The sequence below is a fragment of the Carassius gibelio genome, chromosome A7, assembly GCF_023724105.1.
Source record: "Carassius gibelio isolate Cgi1373 ecotype wild population from Czech Republic chromosome A7, carGib1.2-hapl.c, whole genome shotgun sequence".
Classification (NCBI taxonomy): Eukaryota; Metazoa; Chordata; class Actinopteri; order Cypriniformes; family Cyprinidae; genus Carassius; species Carassius gibelio.
Genome location: NC_068377.1, coordinates 36,492,812 through 36,516,242, shown reverse-complemented (window position 1 = coordinate 36,516,242; position 23,431 = coordinate 36,492,812). Strand labels below are relative to the sequence as shown.

Here is a 23,431-nt window from a genome sequence, read left to right as displayed (position 1 = left end):
TGAAGAATTGCACCATGTGGTTTGTCTTTTATAAAGAATATCTCTTTGGATTTGAGACTTCAGTCTTTGAAACTTTACAGATCTTCTTCATGCACCAAGAGCTTGTAATAGTCCAAAGAGAAAGAAAAACTTGAAATCGCATCATATGACAACTTAAAAAAAGTGTAACCACATCTGGTATGAGGTGGGTTTCTTCCTGCTGGAATGAGTGAAAAATGTGATTTGCCTTTTAAAATAAAATAAAAAATAATGATAAATGATTGACTGACATCAAACAACTTTTACTGCAGTTGAAAATTAACAAAAGGCTATTATCTTTTAATGACATTAGGGTTTTCTTGTTTATTTTTTCTAACAGGTGCTCTTTCATAGAAATGTAAAGAAATGTTGCATGGCAGGTTAGTGACAGTGTATGAAAAACATAATTTTTTTGAGTCTGGAATGACATAAGGGTGAGTAACAGATGGATTTCATTTCTTCTGTTCATCACACAAAACTACTGGATTATGATTTAGATGACTTTGAATATAGCACAAGTTTTATGTCATTTTTGTGCTTGGCTTTTAAAATCACTATCCAGGAGCTTATCAAACATTTATGTTTGTGTTCACAAATATATTTATATATATATATATATATATATATATATATATATATATATATATATATATATATAAAATAATTAAAAAGACATGAATAGACATGAAAAGGCAAAAAGTCCAAACAATTTTTTTTTGACCAGACTTTGTCTAAAGATGATTCTCAACTATGTTTTGAACGTTAGTACAGAATGATTTGATATAACATTGTGTTTTTTTTTGTTTTTTTTTTTGCAACATGCAACAAAAAATAAGTTTAATAATGGGAGTAATTATTGGCACAATTTTCATTATAATATCTTATATTTCATAGGGATATATTGAAATATAATTTCTTTCCCTTTTCATTTGTTGCGTCTCCTAAAGTGTGTAATAAACATGTTTTAGTCCGGTCGTCCTCTACAGTGGACATCTATGAAATCAAAAACACATTCATTTGATTCCAAACCCCATAACAATTTCCTGAGATGTTGATTTATGACAAACAATTGTAAAATTAGTCAGATTAAAACTGTCATTACAAAACATTGAATTTGACCAATAAATTAGCCATTTTTAAAGCCCAAGGAGAGAGAGTGGTCATGCAGAAATCTCTTAAGGGACATCCAGATTTAAGATTTAAAATAATGTCCTCTACAGAGCACAACACTCCATAGCTGGATGACAGGAGGATATCCATGTATTTACATAACAGTAACACATTATACTCGGATGTAGCCTACAAATAACCAGGAATATGCAAGGAAAACATCTTAGTTATTTTTGTCATTGAGACGAAACGGTTTTGTCGAGATAATGCGAGATATTTTCTCATGGCTGGTAAAAACGGTATATAATCTCGATCAGCAGGTAAGAAGTTAATTGCAGACCCTGTATCCTCGACTCTCCGCCTCTCGATGCGTGCATCTTCCACGCGCGTGCGTCAGTGCTCGGAGCAGCCAGTCGCGTGAAGCTCTGATGACAGACAGCAGCAGCCGATATCAGCTGAGATGACCCACCGAGCAGCACAGCGTCTCGAGCGCGTCACGTCCTTCGACCCGGAGCGCGAATAACCGCGGACGAGCGCGGATCACAGACTGCATCCTGCTATCAGTCAGAGGTGGGTGAGAAAACAACGGGCTGCTATTCCTTCATCACCCTCAGTGGTCTGGACTGACAGCACACCTGTCTCCAAACACAGTATGATATTAGGTTTATGTTGCATTAATGATGCATTTTGCAGCTGAAAGCAAACGTGTCGCGTCGGCGTCCCCTCATTCATCTCTCTGATTAACAGTGATGACCAGCTGATTTATGCATATTGATCTGCATGCTGTAAATCAGGTTTTAAATGACAGATTCCCCAGTGAGGATGTGTTTGACCAGCCGGTTTCATCAGCTAGATGATTCGAATGAATGACTATAATGATGTTTGTTCCAGTTTAAGCATGAAATGTGCATAAAAATGTCAATTTAGCACTGGGGTATCTTAAAAAAGGCTTGTGTATATGTGTTAAAAAAGTTTTGAAATGATTATTTAAAGCTGTTATAGTGATTTAATGATTCAGTAGTCAGATAAATACCAATGCTTTACAAGAGTTTGTTGAAAATGGAAGTCTGGATGTTCCTATTTCCTCCTAAAGAAAACATCAAATTGTTTTTAGCACCAGAACAAATGTAGGAAATACAACAAATGTAGATGAAACAAATAGGAATTACATTTTTATTTAAAAAATGATTAAATAAAAGAGGTGATTATTAAATGATATACAGTTTGAACTAAAAGGAACCAGATTTATATGTATATAATTGTAGAGTTTATAAGAAGAGAAAAAGAGTTATTAACTAACCAGGAAAGAAAGAGTTGTTTTAACCTGTAAGCATTTCACTGTGTTGCCCGCGGTACACTGCATGTTTTTGAGGAATAACATCATGGCATAAAACATCAATAAAAAAAAAAAATCAGTGCATTCAGTGTCTTTGTCAGACTGCTAACGTGGCTTCATGCTGTGATCGAAGTGCTCCCAGCTATAGTCATCTGCAGGTATCTGTTCGTTCAAAGTTGTTTCACTCAATACCAGTTAGACTTGCTGTGATAGTGAAAGCATACAATTTCCTTTGGGTGTGCCTTACAGGTGTTCCTTTACAGGAATGCTAATGGGTTAACTCATGATTTGATTCCAGCACTCAATACACAACAGATAGTGACATGGCACCAGAGTAGCCTGGTCTCCAGAGGTCTTGCCTGAGCCAGGTCGAAATCCCAGTGACTTTCAGCGGACTTATATTACCAGCCCAGTTCCTTGTGCATGTTAGATGAAGACGAGTCTGAACCTGAAACACTCGTTTCAGCAGCAGTGAGTGCGTGTGATTATTAAAGATGAAAAAAATGAACATTTGCTGAAAATATACCCACTCTCAGAATATACTAGATGTAGATGAGTTTGTTTCTTGATCAGAACAGATCTGGAGAAATGTAGCATTGCATCACTTGTTCACCAGTGGATGATCTGCAGTGAATGGGTGCCGTCAGAATGAGAGACTAAACAGCTGATAAAAACATCACAATAATCCTCAACACTCCAGTCCCTCAGTTAACATCTCTTGGAAAGCAAAAAGCTATGTGGTTGTGGGGGGAAAAATCCACCATTAATAAGTTTGATTAACTTCAAACCATTGCTTCTAGACAAAATGCAAGTCCATAATCCATGATAATGTGTACTGCAGTGAAAAATATTGACAGATCAAGCATCGTTTACAAGTGAAAACAGTCCAAAACAGCTCAAAACAAATATATGGGTGGATTTGATGTGAGAGACAACAGGAGATGGGAGTTTTTTACTGGAGAAAGCATATTTTTTATTTGTATTTTAGCCATAAGTGTGGATTACTGTGATGTTTCTATCAGCTGTTTGGACTCTCATTATGACGGCACCCATTCACTGCAGAGGATCCATTGGTGAGCAAGTGATGCAATGCTACATTTCTCCAAATCTGATGAAGAAACAAATTCATCTACATCTTGGATGTACGAAACTCAGGTTCATGAACAGATAGTGTACATTTTATTTGCCAAATTAAATTTACATTAAAATTTATTTTGACCTGTTTTTGCCTCCATATAAACAACTCTTCCCAAAATAGATAGCATATGTTGGCAATGTGTTAATTGCCATTTCTTTGTAATTGTAAATCTTACTAGCAATTTATAAGTATATATAGTTTCTATGCCATTTTTTGTAATGCTTTTTTTCAATGACAACTTACCAAAGTGCGTTGATGTTGCTGTTTGACTTGATTAGATTAAACGTTATTACAATCTTGATGCTTGAATATCACATTACTACAGTAATCGATCTGGAAAGAGCTTTGTTGTGAGAGTCTGATCGATGCTCTCCTTGAAAGTCAACAGGAGAGTGTGTGTTCGGATGAGATCAATTATTTGACTCCATTTCAATATTAATAGACTCTTCAATTGGTGTTAATCTAAACATCAGGTCAATATAAGCCTTCATTGCTATGATGTAAGTCAATGTGTTACCAGAGTTGTGTTGCTCCTGATAATTCTCGCATGTATCTTGAGAAGGTAAAGTGAGTTGTGGACATGGTTTCTTCTTGTTATTGTATGTGTCGGCATTTAAAGTGAGAATCTGATTTAATATTTACCGGTGGCTTCTCCACTGCTCTGGAGAAAAGTGAGATTGGGAAAGTGTGTGTTGTTTTGCTTGCATGCATCTGTCTGCTGCTTGCGTGTTTGTCAGAGTAATGTGCAGCACTCATTAAACTCGCAACCTTTTCCGTGACCCTTACGTTAATTTCCCTCTGAGGATGCTGTGTCTCATCCTCGTTTTCTTCTGCTTGACTCTTAATGTCTGTTTGGCTGTATCAGGGAGCTGCTTGTATATTAAAATGAATCTCATCCACCCACATACGGCTGAGCTATTAAACGATAACGATAATTATCATGATCTAGATGTAAGCAACTATGGAAGACCAATGGTTAATTTTAAATAAAACTAAAACAGATTACAGAATCATTACATTTCAACATATAAAAATTAGGGATGAATTTCGATAAATATCGGCCGATAATTAATGCACATCTCGTCAGTAAAGCTGGTTCTCTAATCAGTGGTAATTTCCATCAGGTGCACAGAGCCGTTGTTAACTGACAAGCTGCGCAAATCCACGTTCATTATCAGCATTGATTTACGCAGTAAACAACAGCTTGATTGGAGAACTGGCTTTACTGACGAAATGCGCATTAATTATCGGCCGATATTTATCGTGTACCTCTAATAAAAATGAGATTGTTACAATTTATACAGATGTTACCGTTTTTGATAATGGACATAAATTTACATCTGGATCTCAAGCTACTGAAAAATGAGTGATAAGAGTAATAAGAGACCCCCCCCCCCAAAAAAAAAATTATATTGCAGTCTGCATCATTAAACTCAGGAAACACAAATCTCTTTCGCGATTTTAAAACTGTATCAATCATTTGAACATCCAGAAAAAAATTAATTAAGTGTATTATTATTATTATTATTATTTCTTTTTTAATTAAAATAGTGATTGGGAAAGTGTAAAGAATTAAAATAAATGTCCGGTTTATAATAGTTATTATTTTATGGGACAGACACAGTATGGGAAAGAAAGACTTAAGACTTATGACAGTAAAAGACATTAATGTTGCAAAATATTTATTTTTCAAATAAATGCTGCTCTTTTAAGCTTTTCACGATAATTCACAATCATTTTCGTTATTGATAATAATCAGAAATGTTTCTTGATCAGTAAATCAGCATATTATAAAGTTTTATGAAGTATCATGTGACTGAAAACTGGAGTAATGATGCTGAAAATACATTTTACAATAAATTACAATAGAACACCGCTATTTTTAAATAATATTTTTACTGTATTTTTTATCAAATAAATGCAACTGTGGTAAGCATAAGAGGCTTCTTTTAAAAACATAAAAAATATTTCCAAACAATATTTCCAATATTTCCTTTTACACCGTAGTGTATTTTTATCATTTTGTCCACTACTACATATTTTAACCTGAAAAATGCATGTCAAAAGGCCAATTTTCTTTATTTATTGTTAGTCACTGTCAGCATGCAATGTAAATATAGTTTCAATTGGTCCATTATAGTGAACACAGCTTGACATTTAGCTAAGCTAACGATCTCCCGATAGTAAACATCATTAATGAGGTAATTATTGAATATATTAAGGTATGAACTCCCATGAACCTTTTCAACACTTTCTGGTTCTTTGGTGAAACACAGATAAACCTCTTCTGCCATTGACAAACTTCAGTTGTTGTATCAAATGGCTCCACTTTGATCTCCGTGTTACAGCGGACTGAAATTAGCCGCTTTTGTGCTCTCGGTGATATTGTGTTTCAAAGCAGTGTTTTTCATCCTGTCATCTCTGTGAATGGAGAAGGGAATCTCTACAGTCTTTCCTTGTTTTCTCAGAAAACTTCAGATGTGCTCGAATGAAGGCATCGGAGGCTGAGCTGTTGGTTTAAGTGTGGGGAAAATGGAGCTGGTTTTCAGCCAGGGCTTTTTCTGGCTGTCATGCATAGGATTTCTTGCATGACTTTAATATGATTGATGTTTAATTTATAGGGTGCTAGTTATGTTATCTAAAAAAAAAAAAATTTTTATTATTATTAGATTAATTTATTCCTAAAATACTGCATTTTCTAAATTTTGTATTAACAATTATTATTACTATTAATTTAATTAAATCAATTTTGTGCACAAATGCTCTCATGCATTGAATTTCCAACATACTTTGATGGTTAATTTATAGTGAATTATTTAGTTTGTTATTATATATATATATATATATATATATATATATATATATATATATTCACAAACAAGTAATTTAAACCTGTAATAAAAATGTATTATTTAATGATAAATATTTATATTTTTATAATTACACTTTATTTTTACAATATTATACATCTCTCTCTCTCTCTCTCTCTCTCTCTCTCTCTCTCTCTCTCTCTCTCTCTATATATATATATATATATATATATATATATATATAGTTATTATTAATATTATTATGTGTAAAATGTCCTTATTTTTGGTTCGACTGATTGAGTCAAAGATGTTAAAATCTGCCTATCTATTTTTTAAGTCGTTTGTATAGCATTGAAAGGTTGAGCACTTTGCATTGTGGGATTTTCAGTCGTATACTGCAGATTTTTGCTTTTTGTTTAATTCAGATGCATATAAAAAAGCTGAACACTGAGCAAAACAAGTACACAGTACGTCATTTCAAACATACCCATGCACTTACAAAAACATACCTAAACACTTGTTTTATCGATTGATTTTATTCTCAGAGTCGCGGTGGATGGCCGCTGAAGGATTAATGAAATGCTCTTTAGAAAGGGCCTTTGGCTGTTGGTCTGTTACAGATGCTCCTTCCCAGCAGCTGATCCATTAACCCCATAAACACACGGAGGCAGACACAGAGCGGTGCAGTTGACCCCCGCGGGTGAGTGAGGGCGTCTCTCGCTGCTCAAACAGCAGGAGTGTAAGTGGATATCAGCGACCGCTCCATGCCTCTTTCTTCACTGATGCTCCCTTCACGTCTTCTTTTCCTCTTTTTCTGTTCTGGATGCTGCATCTGTTTATCTCTCTATTTATCTGCCACTTTACAAGTGCTGTAGGCAGACTTAAACTGACTAACTGTTAGTATTAGTGTAAACTAGGGGTTCTCAAACTTTTTTGGCAGTTCCCGTGATATTTTGCGTTATGTGATATTTCAATAATTTAACAACACAATTGTTCAGAGTTCTTTAATGTCAGTTAATGGTCACATGATTTATTAGTAAGCATAAATATTATTATCATTTTTTTAATGTTCTTGTATTATTGACTTTCTAGCTGGAATTTAAAGTGGACTCAATCCTCTTTTCACTTGTGATATTTGTCCACCACAGGCTCTGGTGTTTTAGGAACCCAACCAAAATAAGTAGTAGTAGTAATGACAATAATAATAATAATAATAAAAATAATAATGATACTTTTAATGCTAATTATAAAAATGAAGAGAAATGCATACATTTTACATTACAATTGTACTATATAATAAAAAAAACAATATTTCATGCTACAATATGCAAAACTAATATTTATGTTTTAAATTCTTCACTTCTAAATGTTCAAACCCTTGAACTTTTAACATTTCAAACCTCAAGCTTTTATTTTGGTGGAACGACAATGAAGTGCTGTAAACGTCCGTCCACAGAAATGGTGGAAATTCATGTGAATGAGTAAATAAAACAGCGTTGCATTCACAAACACATATTTAACTCTCGAGACGCTGTAAACACTGGATCACAAGCGGCTCACATGTAAATGAACGCAGTGCTGTGCTTCACTCTGAAATGACAAACAAGCGATATCTGTCAAGATACTCAATTAGCTCTTCATCGGTTCACAATCCTCCGTTTACGAAACCCTTGACCCTGCTTCTCTTTTAGTTCCTGTAAACCTAATCAAGACATGTTTGTGAATGCAAACACTTACAGCACATTTAAAGGAAGCTCTATCGCCCCTTAAGCACTGAAGTTTTTTTATTATTAAATAATGTGTGACTGTGAGCTTCTAATGCGCTGTCAAGCAGCACAATGTTTCTGGATGTAATGTTCCCATTTTTCACTCATTGTTCCTCACACACACACACACCCTGATCTCTTTGATTTATCTCCCCGCAGCGTTACACCAGAGGTGGTGCCATCTGCTCGAGTCCATAAACTGGCGCTAGTGAGGGCCGGACAGCTTTGCTCTGATTGTTACATCTCTCACAATAATTCAATCTTGCGCTTGGCTCATCTGGCGCTAGAGGATCAGATCTGTCTGCCTCTCGGGATGTTTTAGTCTGCGGGGATTTAGTTAGACGAAAGCCATGGGATTTGAACCCATGACCTGTTGGGATGCTCTTGCCGCCTCATTCGTTCTGTGCAGGACACATCAAATCCTGTACTGGATGCTGGAAACTGATTTGGAAAGGCGCACCAGTTTTAAGTGTTTCTAGAGTTCAAGAGTGCAATCTTAAGGAGTAGTTAATCACGCACTTTATGAATAATTATCCTCGTTCTCTATTCATTGTCACTGATGCTAGAAAACAGATAGTTTGTTTAGCTGTTTTGTGCTACATAATTAGGAGCGACTGGAGACATTTAGCAAGTCAATGAAATATCTTTGTGCAAATCTGCATAATCTGCTTTGATTTCATAATTATATTCAGTTTCAGAGTTGCACCTAAAGATATAGCAAGTCAGAATGAGGTGATTTTTTTCGAGTTGCAAAGACATATTCTCATGTTTGTGGTTCTCTGATGTTGGTTAGTGGTAGCATGACATGCAAGTAAACTTGAAAAAAAAAACTTTTTTATTCAATTGTACATAACGTGAAGTGTTACTTGTACTTTGTGGATGGACTTAAAAGTGGACCCAAAGCGTTGCATTCACAAATGCATGTTAAAGCTGCAGAGATGGAGTTTGCTGCATTTTCTAAATCAATAGGTCAAATATGTATTTCAAATATATATCAAAATGCTTGCTTTGCAAGACAGTTACATCAATGCTATTTGTTCTGTTCTTTTGCAACTGTAAACTAGCACAGCTGGTTAGTTGACAAATGCGTTGTTATTTAAAAAAGAAGGACCGACTGTGATTGGTGCACAACTGTAAATGGTCCCTTTTAAACTGCAATCGTACAAGTCAAGAACATGAGTAAACGTCAGCTTAGAGCAGGAATTAGTGTTGAGAAGTAAAGAGACGTCTGTGTGTCTAATCTGCTCTTCTCTCAGGGGTATTTGGGGCAACTGGCGGGTGGATGATGGGACGGTGGACACTTTGTGAGGTATAAACATACGATGTGAAGAGGACGCTGACAGAGCTGCTGTAGATGGTCATTAAGTGCTGTGAAAACAACAAACTAAAACCAATCATTTCTCAAGGTGTGTGTGTTTTAAAGGCCACTGCAATGAAGCATATGATATGGGGTTTGCTTTTTAAAATGTGTAATTTCTTCTAGTTTTTCAGGGAACACATTTCCCTGGCCTATACGTTTAGGATCAGCGGCTGGGTTTTTAATATACCTCGTCTATGTATTCTCTGGCTGCTTATATTTATCCCCATTATTTTCCTGTTGCATTCATATTCTTTGTGAGGATATATCCAGAGGATACAACATAATGCTCTGCAGAAATGATAAGACAGGAGAAATGGTGAAGATGCCGTCAGTGTCCCAGCAATGAAAGACTGTATTTTTAATGAAATGTTTTAAATAACGAATTGTATATTTTGTAATAATTGTGTCTGTTAGAATTGAATGTCAGCACTATAGTAATGTATGATAAAAATATAAACCATAAAATCTATATTCAAATTAATGAATTACAGTAGTGTACTGGATTTTATTACAGTAATTGCACTGTATTACGTGATTACGGTACCATGTAATTAGTGTAAAACTGAAATAAATTTATGGTACAGTAAATCTTAATTACAGTAACTTGCTAGCAACGGTTTAACCAGTAAGTTACTGTAAAAACCCTTTGAAACCTTTAACAGTGAACATCGTATTTCCAACAAAATAATTTGACTTTGCTCAAACCATCTACATTGAAATAGCACAGAGGAAATATAGATTCAGAAAAGGCTCTTAAAGTCAAATATCTGCTCATATACCTAAATATAAAGAGTTCATTTAAAAAAAAGTTATTAACTTCTAGTTGCGAGTATGTGTTTAGATGTGGATGTAGATGGATGGGGTTTGCTGAGGCTCATTTTCTAGCTTCATTTCCCAGATTGATTCTTTTGGGGGGATTTAGACAATAATGCCACATCAGATGTGCCGACCGAGAGAGAGGGGATATTTCATGCTTTACTGAACTGTGAATACAATAAAATACTCTAGAAGTGCTTTGTGGTGTGAAAAACTCTGAGGATTCTGTTGCAGTTCCCTCAGACATTTATTTCTTCTGAAGTCCTGTCCAGTACAAAAACTAGCTTCCTCATCTTAAACAGGAACTAGAGAAGTTTAACATATTGTCAAATCGTTGGATTAGGTGACACCTTTGAAAAACAAAACTAAATCTAAATGTAAACGAACCCATTCTTAGTAATGTGTTTGTGGAGAATATATCTCAACAGGTTGTCCATTGGAAGAGTGTTTTGGGTTAAGTAACTTTAAGCTCTATTCACAGCCGGGTTGAGCCTCATTCAGAATTGAATTGCAAATGATCTTTTAAAGTTCAGGAGCTTCAGATGATTTGAATAATCAGTATTTTAAATGACAACAACAGAATTTGTGTGTTAACGGGGGTAGTTCACCAAAAAATGAATTTTGTTTCCCAAACCTACATGAGTTGCTGGTAGCCATTGACTTCCATTCTCCAAATGCTCCACATATACTTTTAAACTATAAATGTTATGTACTCTCGACTATATTTAGCACATTTTGCCATGTTTAAATTCAATCTGCTGGTTAAAAACTTAGGTTCAAGATGTTTTTGTCTATTTAGCTGTATTTTGTAAGTTAGAAAGGAGTAACATAGTTGTGGAGTCCGGTCTGGGATGTGTTGGATGATTTGAAGAGAAAGAAATTAAAGGTAAATTATGCTTAAAAAACATGATATATTCACCATAATCTTGTGTTTTTATCTACAGCTGGACTTATTTAGCATTGCATGTTTATAGCTCATATCTTTAAAAGGAACGCTGCTTCGGTAAAAAGCAGCATCCATCTTGACCCATGCTTTAAAAAAGTGTCAGGGCAGTCACTTCAGTGATGGTTCTAACATTTTTAGACCTGAATAATGACCCTGAAAAATGTTCATACGGTTTCAGCTGAAAATGCTCTGTGAGGAATACATTCAGTGGTTGAAATCTATAGATTAGTTCCTGGTGGGAGTTTTTCTTTGTCGTCTTTGCCGTACTAACTGGGTTTTCTAAGGCACTATTTTTTGTGAGATGCTTTAGAAAAATATGTGAAATGTCATAAAAATGTACATAGACTTACATTCTTTACAGTGACGTTTACTGTATATACAGTACTGTAGGTTTCACCTTCAAAGCATTTTTTGGAAAAGCCTTTTGTCAGCTGAACGACTGGAATGTTGTTCAACCGTTGAATGCACTGTACTCCTCTATCCCTCACAGCCTCGTTCCTGTCAGAATGAAGTATGGTTATAGGTCTTTACTACACTCTTTGTTTCTGTGGTCAACCCTGAGTGCAAAACTGATGAACTGCAAAGATGCTGTGATTCCTCGAGTTCCTTCTGCCCTCCAGAAATCATCACGTGCAGAAAAGCAAGTAGAAAATGTCAACGCAATAGCCACATACGTAAATGTCTCTATTCCTACACTCCTTACATACATATATCAGGGGACCTTTTACCACCACTTAAATTACTGCATAGTTTCAGTGGAATTGGAATTGTCTTAATAACTTGTGAAAATTGGTCAGTGCAGTTCTAGATCCCAGCATTGCTTTACATAGGACTGGATATGGAGAATAAATATTTAAAATAAGTGTGTGAGTGCATGTGTGTGTGTGTTCCAACCTGACCATATTTTGAGGACAAATATGTACTCAAAAGTAAGCACAACCTGACAGAATTGCCAAAAACCTCAATTTTGGGGCATCCTCATTTTTAAAACTAGTATAAAAATGAAGTAAACAAAGTATTTTTGGAATTGAAAAAATGCAGAAAGTGTTCTGAAGGGGAAGGGGTGGGTTTAGGTTTAAAAAGTGTATAGCTATCTGTATATAAAAACAATAGAAGTCTATGTAATGTCCCCATTTAGATAGTTAAGTAAACGTGTGTGTGTGTGTGTGTGTGTGTGTGTGTGTGTGTGTTTTAAGGGAAAGCCTGTTGGCGTTTGCTTTTATGTTTGACATTTAAGACTTTACAGTGATGTTTGTTGTTACCATTGTGCTAAAGAGAAACGCTTATGGCTAAGTGTTGGGTGGCTATGTGAGCCATGACTGTGCACAGGTTTTTATCATAGGTAAACTTTTAAAAGCTCGTCGCTCGCCATGACAAAAGCCAAGGAAGGTGGCATGGTGTTAAACCTTCAATCAACCAATGACTGTGAAAATGCCAGTGACAAGTAATACCTTTTATGAACTAATTCACATTTAACATGTGCTACAGTAGCTGTTGATTTGAAAGGGATCATGAATTGAGAAATCTATTTTTCCCTGATGTGTTAACATTTAAGAGGTCATTGTACTATAAAAAATACCCTGTAGGTCTCAGAGCTCAAAACGTCCTCATTAGTCCAAAAACAGCTTTTATTGAAACCAAGATCAGAATCGCCTCTGCAGAATCACATTAATTACTGTACATTGATATATATATATATATATATATATATATATATATATATATATATATATGCATAATTCTTTTTTTTTATGCTAAAAATTGGTCCTCTAACCCAGTGTAGTTTGCTGGTTGAACATGGTTTTATTAGAATTTGTCATAACTTCAGAACATTTGTTTTTAGAGTGTATATCTGCTCTAGCGTGTCCCAGACGTCTATCACTTTGCATGCCTGGCTGGATGTTTCTCACGTCACTGCTGGATTGGTCACACAAGCTTGGATGTATCACAGTAACTCGACGCCTTCTCCAGAGAGCGTCTTTCTACAATAGCACCACTCAGCACCGTCCGATCACAGCTTGACTCTCTGTTTTCCCCCAAAAGCCACATCTTGATTCCAACAAAACAGCACAGATCGGATTCTAATCTCCTTGCCTTCCCCTCAACTCTGGCTTTGTGTGGCTTGAATGACAGGGAATGATCATCAATCTGTCGCGGTATTACTGGTCTTAGTGTACCAATGAAGGGATTACGTCTTATTTTCAAGGAAGATGATGTTTTTAATATATAATTCATAGTTAAATGTGTATATTCTTTGCTTCTACCCTCTTTTGAAGGTTTTACACTAGATTTTGGAAAATGGATGCAGGGATATGCAAAATAAGTTAAGTTTCAAACAAGGGTTTGGAGAACCATTTTAGGTTTTTCAGTGAACAGTTCTTATTTTATTTCTTAGTGTGAAAGACATTTTAAGAACCTTTAGTCCATTTTAAAGAACCTTTGGTGGAATGGAAAGGTTCCAGGGATATTAATGTTTGTCTATTTAGCTGTATTTTGTAAGTTAGAAAGGAGTAACATAGTTGTGGAGTCCGGTCTGGGATGTGTTGGATGATTTGAAGAGAAAGAAATTAAAGGTAAATTATGCTTAAAAAACATGATATATTCACCATAATCTTGTGTTTTTATCTACAGCTGGACTTATTTAGCATTGCATGTTTATAGCTCATATCTTTTAAAAGGAACGCTGCTTCGGTAAAAAGCAGCATCCATCTTGACCCATGCTTTAAAAAAGTGTCAGGGCAGCCACTTCAGTGATGGTTCTAACATTTTAAGACATGAATAATGACCCTGAAAAATGTTCATACGGTTTCAGCTGAAAATGCTCTGTGAGGAATACATTCAGTGGTTGAAATCTATAGATTAGTTCCTGGTGGGAGTTTTTCTTGGTCGTCTTTGCCGTACTAACTGGGTTTTCTAAGGCACTATTTTTTGTGAGATGCTTTAGAAAAATATGTGAAATGTCATAAAAATGTACATAGACTTACATTCTTTACAGTGACGTTTACTGTATATACAGTACTGTAGGTTTCACCTTCGAAGCATTTTTTGGAAAAGCCTTTTGTCAGCTGAATGACTGGAATGTTGCTCAACCGTTGAATGCACTGTACTCCTCTATCCCTCACAGCCTCGTTCCTGTCAGAATGAAGTATGGTTATAGGTCTTTTCTACACTCTTTGTTTCTGTGGTCAACCCTGAGTGCAAAACTGATGAACTGCAAAGATGCTGTGATTCCTCGAGTTCCTTCTGCCCTCCAGAAATCATCACGTGCAGAAAAGCAAGTAGAAAATGTCAACGCAATAGCCACATACGTAAATGTCTCTATTCCTACACTCCTTACATACATATATCAGGGGACCTTTTACCACCACTTAAATTACTGCATAGTTTCAGTGGAATTGGAATTGTCTTAATAACTTGTGAAAATTGGTCAGTGCAGTTCTAGATCCCAGCATTGCTTTACATAGGACTGGATATGGAGAATAAATATTTAAAATAAGTGTGTGAGTGCATGTGTGTGTGTGTGTGTGTTCCAACCTGACCATATTTTGAGGACAAATATGTTCTCAAAAGTAAGCACAACCTGACAGAATTGCCAAAAACCTCAATTTTGGGGCATCCTCATTTTTAAAACTAGTATAAAAATGAAGTAAACAAAGTATTTTTGGAATTGAAAAAATGCAGAAAGTGTTCTGAAGGGGAAGGGGTGGGTTTAGGTTTAAAAAGTGTATAGCTATCTGTATATAAAAACAATAGAAGTCTATGTAATGTCCCCATTTAGATAGTTAAGTAAACGTGTGTGTGTGTGTGTGTGTGTGTGCGTGTGTGTGTGTGTGTGTGTGTGTGTGTGTGTGTTTTAAGGGAAAGCCTGTTGGCGTTTGCTTTTATGTTTGACATTTAAGACTTTACAGTGATGTTTGTTGTTACCATTGTGCTAAAGAGAAACGCTTATGGCTAAGTGTTGGGTGGCTATATGAGCCATGACTGTGCACAGGTTTTTATCCAAAGTAAACTTTTAAAAGCTCGTCGCTCGCCATGACAAAAGCCAAGGAAGGTGGCATGGTGTTAAACCTTCAATCAACCAATGACTGTGAAAATGCCAGTGACAAGTAATACCTTATATGAACTAATTCACATTTAACATGTGCTACAGTAGCTGTTGATTTGAAAGGGATCATGAATTGAGAAATCTATTTTTCCCTGATGTGTTAACATTTAAGAGGTCATTGTACTATAAAAAATACCCTGTAGGTCTCAGAGCTCAAAACGTCCTCATTAGTCCAAAAACAGCTTTTATTGAAACCAAGATCAGAATCGATTTAGTCACATTATGACGTAATAGTGCAATGAAAGACCGCCTCTGCAGAATCACATTAATTACTGTACATTGACATATATATATATATATATATATATATATATATATATATATATATATATATATATGCATAATTCTTTTTTTATGCTAAAAATTGGTCCTCTAACCCAGTGTAGTTTGTTGGTTGAACATGGTTTTATTAGAATTTGTCATAACTTCAGAACATTTGTTTTTAGAGTGTATATCTGCCCTAGCGTATCCCAGACGTCTATCACTTTGCATGCCTGGCTGGATGTTTCTCACGTCACTGCTGGATTGGTCACACAAGCTTGGATGTATCACAGTAACTCGACGCCTTCTCCAGAGAGCGTCTTTCTACAATAGCACCACTCAGCACCGTCCGATCACAGCTTGACTCTCTGTTTTCCCCCAAAAGCCACATCTTGATTGCAACAAAACAGCACAGATCGGATTCTAATCTCCTTGCCTTCCCCTCAACTCTGGCTTTGTGTGGCTTGAATGACAGGGAATGATCATCAATCTGTCGCGGTATTACTGGTCTTAGTGTACCAATGAAGGGATTACGTCTTATTTTCAAGGAAGATGATGTTTTTAATATATAATTCATAGTTAAATGTGTATATTCTTTGCTTCTACCCTCTTTTGAAGGTTTTACACTAGATTTTGGAAAATGGATGCAGGGATATGCAAAATAAGTTAAGTTTCAAACAAGGGTTTGGAGAACCATTTTAGGTTTTTCAGTGAACAGTTCTTATTTTATTTCTTAGTGTGAAAGACATTTTAAGAACCTTTAGTCCATTTTAAAGAACCTTTGGTGGAATGGAAAGGTTCCAGGGATATTAATGTTTCTTCATTTAAACACAGGTGCCAATCACAAACCTTGTTTACACATTATTTTAATTAAGGTGTCCTTGTTATGGTGTAATTAGACGTATAAGTAGTGAGTAATGCTAATTAAATACCAATGCTATATGGTTAGGGTTTGGATTTGGCTTAGGGTTACTTGCATGTAATTATAAATAATTAATTGTTGTTATAATAGTTTATACATGTTATGTGTAACAAAGACAACTTAAAATAAAGTGTTACCAGAACCTTTTCTTATTATTTTTTTATATGATTGTTCTGTTCAAATTTAAATATCAGTAAGGCACTGATGTTGGGGGATTGGTTTACATGACTTTTGTAGGTTTAAAGTTCACAATTTAAAGTTTGTTCTTCCTCTTATATCCAGTTTTTTTCCAAGGAACCTGGTTCTTCCAAGAAAAATGTGAATCAAAATCAAGTCAAGTCTTCAGGGCCCTTTAAAGTTTGCTGATGCCCCCTGGTTTGGATCCAATGATCTAGATATCGATGTTGTAATCAGCCACTGGCAAAAACCTTTATTGATAGACTATTAATATATACAGTGCAATTCAATACACATACAGGGGCTATAATGTTACTGGGGAAGAGTGGAGTGTGGTAGGAATAAACAGGAACACAGTAAGATTTGTTTGGTGAGTTATGCAGAGAATTATCTTTGATGTCATCGAGAATGTGATTTTCTACCCTAGTCTAGGGTCGATACACATAACGTTTTTAAAATTCATGACCAAATCTGAAACTACTGTAGATCTGGGCATTTATAATGTAATTTCTTTTATCTCACACTGTGGTGTTGCATACTTGTGCGTAGGTAGGTGGATGGTTGTGTGGGTGAATCGTGTCTTCCTCTGCCTCTAATTAATTCTTTCTTCTTGCACAGAAAAGCACAATACCTCTACCAAACCTTCCCTCCTTGTACATAATCTGAGCAGCTCTCATGGATAACCAGATGTTTCAGGATCATTCGAAACACACGCAGTTACATATGTGCTGATAAATGACGGTGACTTGTCCTTTAAGGGACCACACGCTCATGCCATAGGTGATGGTTTATATTACCGCTGGAAAAAGGGCCAAGACAGCTAGTCGGTGTTGGACTCAACTTCTTGTTGAGGTGTGATTGGCATCGGAAGCGAAATGGCTTACACCATTTGTAATGCTAATTAAACTAGAGTAGTATCAGGGCTTGGTCAGTGGATACACAGTAAAGCCAGGTTGTGTAAAAGTGCCACTTGATATGGTGAGAGAGAAAGGGAAAGTGAGATAACTGTAATTAGAATCCTAGAGAAGAGGTGGCCCTGACTCGTATGGAAGATATCCAAAACTTTGTTAACCTTAGATAGGCAATACTGCCTGAATGCTAATACGTGACACCTGTCCTGTCCTGGTTCTAGGTTTGTGTGTTCTCTTTGTCTCTGAACATGTTTGTTTGAATGACCCAAAACATTTAAAAAAAGGCACTTTTCAATTTGAGATCCAGCTTGTAAGAAAACACTTGAATTTATGTTGCTCCAGAGAACATACTTGGTGTTCTGGATGCATGTTAAATGTATGAGAAACGTATACCCTTGTAAATTACCATTCTTCTCTTTTGCAGTGAAAGAACCCGGAGATGTCTCAGAAGAAGATATTCCTAGCATTGATTGCAATCAGTACTGTCAGCTTTCTTCTGCACCATGGGGGTCACTTGAACTTGTAAGAGCCTTTGAAGAATGATCCTTCCATTTGTCCCTACCTCGTTCCTATTGATGCACAAAAAAAAAAAAACGTTTTTCTTTTTTACCAGTTCAGCCAAAAATGATACATACTTCAGCTGATGTAGCTCTCGTAGCTCCATGAAGACACTGACAGTCAAAATGCATCTCATGCTGAGCTCGCACTGCAGGGTTTTAGCCCTGATTTTCACTGCCAACTGTTTTGCGAAATACCCGACAAATCCGAAATCAAAGGCAAATTGGTGCTAATTTACACGAGTGACAATTACACAGTGTGAATTATCAAATTCACACTGCGTAGGCTGTAGGTCATCGCTGATGTATTTTTCAGACTAAACTCATTTTACACAGCAGGAAATCGCCAAGAGGTCTAGATATTTAGCATGCTAGGTCTTGAAGTGGGTGTAACCTCCTGTCACCGATCACTGAAAATGCAGTGTGAATTGGCTTTAGGCATTGGGTGTCCAAAAACTATTTTGGCCAAATATTTGCGTTCGCCAAAATTTCAGAGCATCACTACTCATTCCTCATTTCTGCCACCATTTGTTTTTATTCTATTCCATTTGATTCTGGCTTGATCCTGGCTGGTTTAGTTGTTTTACCAACTTGACCAAATCCACAAAATGTCAAAAACCAGCATACCAGACCAGGACAGGCCAGCTGAAATCAGCAAACGTTTTATCAGTAGGGTATTTTTGTTTTTGCCTTTCCATTTTTCTGATCTTTCATCATTGATTTTGAAAACTTACTGTGTTTTCTTGATTTCTGCATTAATTCTCCCCCTCTGATTGCAGGACATTGGAGGCATTCTGGTTTGGCTGTCCAATCTCTATGGCCTCCTCCACCCGGGGCAGCGGTGGACCTTCTGCTAAACACACCAGTGTAGCCTTCCTGAAGACGCACAAAACCGCCAGCTCCACTGTGCAGAACATCCTCTTCCGCTTTGCTGAACGCAACAACCTCACTGTGGCGTTGCCTATTACCACCTGTGACCACCAGTTCTGCTACCCTCGACCGTTCAGTGCCCACTTCGTTCATCCACACACCACACCACCTGACATCATCACCAGTCACTTACGGTTCAGCCGGACTGAGCTACGACGCCTCATGCCCAACAGCACAATCTACATCACGATATTGCGGGAACCGGGAGCAATGTTTGAGTCTCTGTTTACCTACTTCAATCAGTACTGTCTTAGCTTTAAACGTGTTCCAAATGGCTCTTTAGAGACTTTCCTGGACCACCCGTGGAGCTACTATCGTCCAGAAGAGAAGGATTCAATGTATGCGAGAAATACACTGACCTTTGACCTAGGCGGAGATAAAGACCGGCCATCTTCAGAGGCGCCAGCGTATGCGAGACGATTTGCCACAGAGATGGAGCGAGTGTTCTCCTTGGTTATGATCGCGGAATACTTTGACGAATCTTTGGTGCTGCTACGCCGCCTGTTGTCTTGGGATCTCAACGACGTTCTGTACGTTAGTCTCAACATGCGCACGCCTGACTCCAAGAGTAGGCTTTCCAGTGAAAATACAGCCAAAATCAGAGCCTGGAACGCTATAGATTCCATACTGTATGATTACTTCAATGCCTCATTGTGGCGACAGCTGAGAGAGTTGGGACTATCGTGCGTTAAGCGTGAAGTCCAGCTGTTGCGTCAGTTTCGTGATCGACTCGTCCACAGGTGTTTTGGAGGCCACTTGCCACCACTTCGCTCTGCTGCACAGATCATGAATAAGGAATTACGGCCTTGGCAGCCCAGTGCAAAAGTGGCAATCGTTGGATATGATTTACCAGTTAACATGACACAAAAAGGCCGTGTTCCTCCACCAGATGAGTGTCTAAAGATGATAATGCCGGAAGTGCAATACACACGGCTGTTGCTGCGATCAGAATCCTTACGTTATCGAAAGAGGTTTCCATTACGGAGCTCTCAGCAGACTTCACGAACTGTGGGACAAGCACGGGCACACAAAGAATCCCGGAGTTTGAATCCGCGAACCTCAAAGACGATGTCTCAGAGCACCAAAGGAGCACTACGGCTTTCCCAATCACCAGTGTAAAAGGATGGTTAAACTTCTTTCCTTTTATTCCCCATTCCTTGCAGCTAAATGTCCATGAGATGTTGGAATTACTTGAAAGCTTGAGGTCATACCTCATTTTTATTGGATGTGAGCACAACCAAACATGCACTCACAACATAACTGTTCTAAAAGTTAGAGTGTTTCTCAACTTGAAAAGTATAAAAGTGAAGGAAAATATACATTGAAGTCTAAAAGCCTGACATCTGGAATGTGTCTCAATCTCTCAAGGACCATCTCTCCACATACATTCCATCACTCACTATTTGTATTTAAGCCATCATTTCCCTTCTAGAAAATCCTTAATCAGCTTAAGTTAGTACCTAGTTTAAATTGTTTATAGCTACGTAGCTGAAGCTAATCTCATGTCATTGCTGGTCTAAGCTTGTATTGAAGGTTGATCAGGTGTATTACCTGCTGGTGATGTTTAAATGACAAGTTTAGTTACTACCTTGTTAGACTACCAGCTACAAACCAACTTGGTGTGACTTTGTTTTTTTTTTTTTTTTTTCTGGTAATCACATAATGAGCATTATGAGGCTTCCTTTTTACCAACGGCACTCTGTTTGAGTGAACTTTTACACATGCTTATCAACATACTGTCAGCTGCACCTGAGCCACAAATCACCATAACTGACCATTCAGTTGTGGTCCAGAAAACCAGCATCATGTGTCGATGATGATGCAGCCATCTCGAAGGACATTTAAATATTTAATAATTTAAACTTTAGCCTCTACTTGGGCAGTTCTAGGGTTACACAGCCCTACATTTTTATGAGGCCACTATGGACCAGGCCAGAGAGGTTCATCCTTGACTAGAAGCCGAGAATGGTGACAAAACAGTTCATGTACTTTGAATAATCAAAAACCAGAGTGAGCAGTGTGTTAGTTTCATCTTGATGTGTTTTTATTGTGTTTTTTGGGATAATGCAGTGCATTTGCAAATATATAACTTATGTAGGGTAATTGAATTATATCAGCTCCACATTGTAGAGACTTACTCTACACAGTAAATGCAAACTATTCTAGCTGTGCACAAATCATTTTAACAATGCCTGATTGCATACTTGTGTAGGGTGTCTAACTTTTCTTTATTGGAGCTTCACTTAACAAAGGCATTGTAATGTAGATGTACTGGTTGGTGAACGAACAAACAGTGGCCACCCTGATGAAGAGTAATGCCAGTTGAATGTAAGAACATTGCTCCAATCTGAATATTGTGTCTTTACAATTAAACCGCGACACTACATTTATTTATTTTAACCTAGTGGTTCTCAGCTGGTTTGCATTTGCAAAACAGAAGTGGCTTTGAAATAAATTTAAGCCAGTGTTTCCCATCCCTGTTCCTGAAGGCACCCCAATACTACACATTTGTAACTCTTCCTAAACAAACACACCATAATTAACTCTTCAATAGTGACTCTGAGACCTGAAATTATTGATTAGATTAGAGAGACCTCTAAAATGTGTACTGCTGAGGTGCCTCCACTAACATAGTTGGGAAACACTTATTTAGGGCACCAAATAGAAACCGAATACCTCTGAAAGAACAGCCACTCAAAGTACATCGTTTCTAACGTTGGTTTCTTTGCTGTTCAAAGAAAGGGAAATGTATTCTTGGACAGGATGAAACTAAATTTGCTGTTTTCACTTGAACTTTCCCGCAATAAGAATTCCCTTTGTACGGAATTAGGTTTTTAAAAAAAAAAATCATAATTCTCACCCTTCATTTGGAAACATCTTACGTATTTCTTCAGACATACTGTATTTTAGAGAGTTAGTATTTGGAGCAACATAGCAATATGCACCATAACACAATTACTAGTCAAATTAAGGTATGTAGAATAAAGCATCACGTGTGTGTGTGTGTGAGAAAAAGCGACGGCGAGTAATGCGCCTTATTGTTTAAGGTACGTCAAATACAGGCGCGTTGCACATCCATTCATATGAACTGAAAAATATCACAGATCGCTTGATCGAGAGTGAAACTCTGAAACACTTAGTCAGAGAGTGTTTGGCGAGTTAAAATATATCTGTGCTAAACTTTCCCTTAGCTTCCAACTCACACACTAGCGAGTAAAATCTGAGAATGTATTAGACATTGGCTATAAGACATCATTTAGTTGCCCAGGTAAAGATTTACTTGCAATGTAGAGGGTTGTTTGGGCTAGAAACCCTCTTGGTAGAAAATGCTGGAGACAATTCAGTGTTTTTAGTTATCTCTGATCTATTGTAAGAGAAGAATTAGAAGTAAAGCATGCAGTGATTTGCCATAATTTACTGTATACAAAGAATCTGCTGTGCAACCAGATGACCTTGTCATAAAGAGAGAGATTTTCATGCTTTTTGTGCTGGATGATTTGATGACAATAGATGTTATTCCATCAAATTCATTCTTCCATACACTATTTATTTAACTGCTGCATTCAATTACTTTTTAGGGGCTTTGAATAAGATGCTTCTGACAATCAGAGGTTGGGTTCTGAAGCTGTGTAATGAGAGATGTGAAAACATTGAGCATTAAAGCTGGAAAAACAACATCCTTCTGGCTCACGTGCTTGATTCGAGTGATAAAGTTTAATCTTTTTGTCTACTAATAGTTCAATTGACAGATAGTTAACTTTTTTTTTACTAACACAGGATTAAGCATTAGAAGCGGTGCTATGACAATTCTGGCACACCCTGATATGCTTTCTAATTCAAGTGTCAAATACAACATTCTCCAACATGGTTTTGTGCAGAACATTCAGGCAAGTATGATGACCCATACTCAGAATTCATGCTCTGCATTTAACCCATCCAAAGTGCACACACACACCATGAACACACACCCGGAGCAGTGGGCAGCCATTTACGGGCAAGGGGGAGCAGTTGGGGTTTCTGTGCCTTGCTCAAGGGCACCACAGTCATAGTATTTCCGGTCCGAGACTCAAACTCAAAACCTTAGGGTTAGGAGTCAAACTCTCTAACCTCTAGGCCATGACCTCCCCATTTAGTATGCTATTTAGAGTGCTATTTAGAGTGATGATTACAATGTCACGAGGGCGCCACATTCGGCTGCTTCAGTGCTTGGCTCTCCAGTATTTGTACTCTTTTTGTTCCTTTTTCGTGTTTTTTTTTTTATCAAACAC

General features: G+C 37.0%; 2 protein-coding genes across 4 annotated transcripts in view; one reads left to right on the top strand and one right to left on the bottom strand.

The window, feature by feature from the left end:
- The window catches only part of LOC128017418 (calpain-1 catalytic subunit), a 213,335-nt gene that overhangs the window by 166,100 nt on the left and 23,804 nt on the right, over window positions 1-23,431 (bottom strand). The gene's annotated exons all lie outside the window — the stretch shown is intronic.
- gal3st3 (galactose-3-O-sulfotransferase 3) lies at window positions 1,358-22,842 on the top strand. Its single transcript, XM_052602815.1, has 3 exons — window positions 1,358-1,698; window positions 18,101-18,198; window positions 19,013-22,842. Exons 2-3 carry the CDS (start codon window positions 18,116-18,118, stop codon window positions 20,280-20,282), a joined length of 1,353 nt encoding a protein of 450 aa, XP_052458775.1. The 5' UTR covers window positions 1,358-1,698; window positions 18,101-18,115; the 3' UTR covers window positions 20,283-22,842.

What these genes read in the sequence shown, in the direction of transcription:
- gal3st3 (XM_052602815.1), top strand. Translation starts at nt 18,116, where the DNA reads ATGTCTCAGAAGAAGATATTCCTAGCATTGATTGCAATCAGTACTGTC. An exon ending in CATGGGGGTCACTTGAACTT is followed by an intron (nt 18,199 to 19,012) that starts GTAAGAGCCTTT and finishes CTCTGATTGCAG; the next exon opens with GACATTGGAGGCATTCTGGT.